The sequence below is a fragment of the Pseudochaenichthys georgianus genome, chromosome 15, assembly GCF_902827115.2.
Source record: "Pseudochaenichthys georgianus chromosome 15, fPseGeo1.2, whole genome shotgun sequence".
Classification (NCBI taxonomy): domain Eukaryota; kingdom Metazoa; phylum Chordata; class Actinopteri; order Perciformes; family Channichthyidae; genus Pseudochaenichthys; species Pseudochaenichthys georgianus.
The window spans coordinates 26710655-26716063 of record NC_047517.1 but is presented as its reverse complement, the minus strand read 5'-3'; the positions used below and the strand labels follow the sequence as shown (position 1 = coordinate 26716063).

Here is a 5409-nt window from a genome sequence, read left to right as displayed (position 1 = left end):
CTGTTTCATTGCGGCCAATGTAGATGTGCATTTTTAAGAGCATCCATCAGGCAAAGAAGGCAGGAGCATGTGAGGCTCTTTATTACAGTACGTGTTATTTAATATCTGCTTACTTACAACCTCTGTTAATCATAGGCTTTATAGTGTCAACTACCCTAACGTTGTCTGCCTTACTGCTTACTTTTTGCATTTTATTCTGACTTATTTTTATTTCGGCAGGCTCTGAGGCCATATGAAACCCTATAGGCATGACACTATTAATTTTTACTGGGTCAGATTAGTTATCTCCCTAAAACAGCTCATTGTCCGCTCAAGACCTTCACCAGATTATTAATTGTGTCAATAAAATCCATCTTAAATTCATGAAAAATATATAAATTAAGTAGGTTTGTAATCACCATCATCATCAATTGTTTTTTTTAATGATTAAGTCTGTAAATGTACCATCATGCTTTGGTTGGAGGTATGTGGTTTTGTTCTGTGGAGCTCAATGCACACCTCAGCACTTCAGGTCTTGATGGACAAGTTTAATACTCCTGCATACTCTAATAACCCCATGTTCTCTTTCTCCTCTCTTTCTCACTCTCTTTGACAGTGTGTGGGGGGGGGGGGGGGCGGGGGGCTGGGTAGGTGGGAGGGAGGGTTGGTAATTCATGCACACATGTGCCTGCCTGTTCCTCCGGTGACAGGGCCAGGGGGAGGGGCACATGATAAATTGCCAGCCACCATGATGTGGGTAAAAATGGAAATTGCTCCCTTTCACCGTCATTACATCAGTTTAGGACGCGTGTGGGCCTCAGACACTAGAGAGGAGTTTGTTTCGTCTGAATAACCGCTGTGCGAGAGACAAGGGACAGCGTTCCAGAAGTGGTGTTCTTCTAAATAATGATAACCAGGCTATAACACAGCTGGGTCTAAAATAATACTCAAAAGAGCCGAAACACAAAGTTAATTGTTTTAAAGAGTCGAAGATATAGGAACATATATACTTATGATATATACAGGCCCTTTTTGTCACCATGTTGATTTAATGTCATACACTAGGCCTATGGGTAGCTAATGAATGTGGCTGTGTGACTTATTTACATGCACCGATTTTCAAATGAGAGGTTTTTGATATATGACTGTATATTCAACAAGCTCATCTATGGAGCTGGTTTTTCTTCACAAAAAACTGCACAAACGGAACGTGCTGTGTGCAATTGACGTTATATGAGCAATTTAAAAATAAAATAGGCTACGTATATTTAATTTAAATTGTTCATATATTTATAACTTTAATATGTGCATGGTTTTTGCAAAATCAAATCACGATTTGTTGGTGTTTGTACCTTCATGAAAATCCCATTGCTTTCCACAAGATCCTTTTTTAATAGCAAATGTAGTGCTGTGTACATTAGATTTACAGGTGGGTGAGATTATCAAATGCAAATTAAAAAATATCATACTGTTCCTGGTAATGAAAAAAAAACATCCAATACAAATTATATATAAACCAGTGAATGGCCTCCACGTTAAATGTCACCCTGATAGATTACCAGAGGCTTGTTCTCAGCCCACAGTTGTATCCTAAATAAAGACAGATTGGTTGAAGACGCTTGTTAAAATGCTAGTTCACCAAACCTGAGAGCCAGCAAATTACTCAAGTCCTTGTCCTTCTTTTCTTTTTAATTTTTTTTTCTTACAAATGTAAAACAATTAGCTGTGCTTCGTATTTTTAGACCACAGAAAAAACTGCTGTCTTTTTCCTGGCGTATAGCCTACTTCACAAGTTTTACTTAGCAAATAAACCTACGACACCTGTTAAATAAAATCTTTAACAACTAATTAAGGAGATTTACCACCAGAAAACTAAATTCTCTTATACAAATTAACTTTATGAAGCACGTTTAACTCTATATATATATATATATATATATATATATATATATATATACACACACACACACACACACACACACACACACACACACACACACACACACACACACACACACACACACACACACACACACACACACACACACACACACACACACACACACACACACACACACACACACACACACACACCATTTAAACTTTAAAACACGTGCTCTGGTAAAAGTAACTGTTTAAAGCTTCGTAGTTATTTGGCATATAAACTGATATAATGGAAAGAATAAAGATGCACATTAGGCTATATCAGCAAATTGTCCAAAATTATGATAAACATTAATTTGTTTTTGAAAGTATATGACAACCAGGAAAATCGGCCATGTTGCGGATATGATCAATAAGGTTTTTTGAACCCCATTAAGTAGCCAGAACCATTTTCAGAATTGTCAGTGGAATATAAATCCAAATATAAATGTACACAATATGATGTTAATACTTCAGAAAATGAGGCACACGAAGATATGGAACAGAATTGTTTCTTATTTTTCCAGAATACATACAAAAAATACCAATTCTCTTTCCGAGGTGTACACCTGAAAAATAACGGTAATTTAAAATGTGGACAATTTCTGAAATTTAAGAAACAAACATGCATGTAAATTATTTTCTTCTCAATGAGACATTAAATAAGAACAAATACAATCATAGCAATTTCAAATTAACATCGAAATGAAGACCCCTACTTTAATTAGTACAACGTGTGTTTTCATTTGACCTATAGTGTTCAGTTTCAACATAATGCACTTTTTGAGTTGCTCAAATATTTTAAATTTGCAGCTATTATCGCCTGCTTTCAAGCAGACATATAAATACATACAGGTGAAGTCCACGGATCCCGCCCATAAGTTTAGCACTGTTAATATAAAAGTCTTTATATTTGCATTCTTAGTTCTATAAACTTTTTACGTCCTTTTTCCCTCTCACTGGTATCCAAGCGCTGATGCTGTGGTGAGTCTCTGGCCGTACAGTGCATAAGGGGAGTAGTAAGGGCCGGTGGCAGCAGGGACGGGAACAGGGCCACCGTGGGGCAGGGGGCTTTTGGAATACGGATGGTAGCGGCTGCTGAGTCCTAGCGCGTGATGCGGGCTCCTTAGAGCCAAAGTTCCGGGGCTCCCGGGGGGACCTGACTGTGGCATGTGCATATGGCAGGCCATGGCCGCTGCTGCAGCGCTGGCCAGTGAAGAAGAACCGGGATAACCAGATATCAACTTCTCTGCTCCAGTAAAAGCAGTGTGAGTCCTCAGATGATTCAGGAGCTCTTCGGAGGAGGAGAAACGCTTATCGCACGGTCCATTTGCCGACACCCAGTTACAAATATGGGGGAGAGGGTCATTGGGGAGCATGAACCCATATGGGTACAGAGGGTGTCCGCTAAATTGTGGCGCAGAGGTGTGAACGCCATGCATGGGGTGCGTCGGGTACATTAGTTGGTAGCTGTTTTTCATGGCGTTAGCCGCGGCTGCTGCTGCAGACTCGTGCGTGCAGGAAGCACTGGCTGCGCCCGCTAAGTGACTGGCACAATGGTAACTGAGGCAGTAAGGGTCTCTGCAAAGGCTGGCTGACATGATGGACGGGGGAGAAGCCCCAGCGTGAGGGCTGGATCCAGCCTTACTGCAGCCCAGTGAACTGGCCAGCTGTGCATTTACCAAGCTCCCTCCGTGGGACAGGAAATGTTGAGGGTAACCAGCGTAGGCCCCAGCCAAACTACCGGGATAGCCCATACCAGCAGGAGGCAAAGGGAAAACTGTCTGCCCGTGTTTGTAAGGAGAAACCGGCGCCACAAGCCCTGACCCGAGAACTGAGGCGGAGGATACAGAAGTTACAGATGAGGAGTCCGAGGAGGAGCTTTTAGTGCCAGGCGTCGTCTCCTGGTGTTGGTTGACCTCCACGTTAATTCCACCACAACTCACGCTTATCCTGCTGTGGCTGGTGGTGCCAGACCCGTCCGTAGAGCCATTTTTATTACAATCAGACTCTTTCTTGTCATCCCTGTCACCACATTTCCCATCCGATGGCATGGGAGAGGCAGAAGTGCTGGAGTTGGGGCTGCCTGTCCGCGGAGTGAACGGCTGACAGGTGGCGCTCGGCACTCGGAAACCAGACTTCTCTCCGCTTGAGACGCCTGAAGACGAGTCCTTCTTATCTGAAGGCTTAGAATAAGGTTTGAAGCTAGATTTGTCATCCACACCGATGTCACTCATTTTCAAAGGACCGGATTTAGATTCCTTCTCACTAGATCCATTTGTTACGGATGATAATTTGGAGGAGGCGGGTGGGTCCGGTTTGCCGATCTGAGAGCAGGTCTGCGCCAGCAGAGCCAAGGGACTTTTCTTGGCATCAAGCTGCAAAAAAGATAACATATATGTTTATAAATGCAACTTAAACTAAGAACGATTACTTAATGTAATGATAACAAAATGTACAGTCTGAAAGCAAGCCGTTTACTAGGGATATTTGCACTAACAAACGGAAATATATATTGGGTAATTACGCACGGCTCTTCCGTGAACACAAACAAAACAAACTGCTAGGCTTTATACAACACATAGTAGGCTACATAACTGTGTGAACACCGGGATCACAATTGGACAGGATAGAGTAAAGGATAAAACAATAGGCTCCCAAACGTTGTTCCTCAAGGCAGTAGCCAATCTGAAATGGGCTATCTTACATTGTATGTGTAAAATAAGTAATAACAATCGACTCTTACCTCTATAGGACTGATCGGGGTAGAAGGCAAAGGCTGCAGATACTCCGGGTGCAAAATGTGTCCCGATCGTGCGCTAAGCATTTTCAAAACCTTGATGGGAAGTCGGTTTGCTTGCCGTAGTGGATGAGACGGGGGTGCGGAGTGGAGAAAAGGCTTGTTGATGCTCGATGAGCTGCTATTCCGAGAACTGCTGCTTTCCCAGACTACACAAATACCACTATTTTTCAGGACAGATGCCGAGGGCGACGTGATCATGTCCCAATTGTCAGGAAATGAAACGGCGATGCTTTCGTCAGATTCATTAAGAAAATCTAAAAAGCAGCGAGCCTCTCTCTCGGGGAAAAATAATTGTAAAACGGTTCAATAATAAGTAATCCTGGTAGTAAAGGAGCGAGGTGAGGCAGCTGGAAGGAAACCGTGCGAGGTTATCGCAGATCCGAAGCTGTGTCTTGCACCATGAGAGTCTTGAGTGCGTCTGTAGCAGGTCCTCGCTCTGTACTCCCGAAGTACGAACTGGTAGAAATGTTCACTTCAAAAGCAGCTGAATTAGTCCGAGATTAAAGCCTTTGCCGCCTTCCAATCAAATGGGACCCTGAGGTGATTGGAGGGTCAAGGGGATGTGACGTTCTCCTCTTTGTAAGCGCCTCTATTTCGACAGCTCGGGGGAGGAGATAGGCTTAAATATGTTGGTTAGTGGGAACGCTTGCACGTTTTTGGATGTGGGGCTACGGGATTCATTTACACCAGGTTTCAGAGTGAAT

At 42.9% G+C, this 5409-nt stretch overlaps 1 protein-coding gene across 1 annotated transcript; it reads right to left on the bottom strand.

Moving 5' to 3' along the window:
• Positions 1-2400: 2400 nt before the first annotated feature.
• On the bottom strand, positions 2401-5188 carry znf503 (zinc finger protein 503). The gene is made up of 2 exons (XM_034101422.2): positions 4649-5188; positions 2401-4280 (listed from the first exon to the last, which is right to left on the bottom strand). The coding sequence occupies exons 1-2, from the start codon at positions 4901-4903 to the stop codon at positions 2859-2861; spliced, it is 1677 nt and encodes a 558-aa protein (XP_033957313.1). The 5' UTR covers positions 4904-5188; the 3' UTR covers positions 2401-2858.
• Between the last annotated feature and the right edge of the window lie 221 nt (positions 5189-5409).

Bases quoted from the DNA above. Each gene is read 5' to 3' on its own strand.
- znf503 (XM_034101422.2), bottom strand. From the start codon at position 4,903: ATGATCACGTCGCCCTCGGCATCTGTCCTGAAAAATAGTGGTATTTGT. The intron at 4,281-4,648 runs GTAAGAGTCGAT...TCTTTTTTGCAG, and splicing joins CCCCGATCAGTCCTATAGAG to CTTGATGCCAAGAAAAGTCC.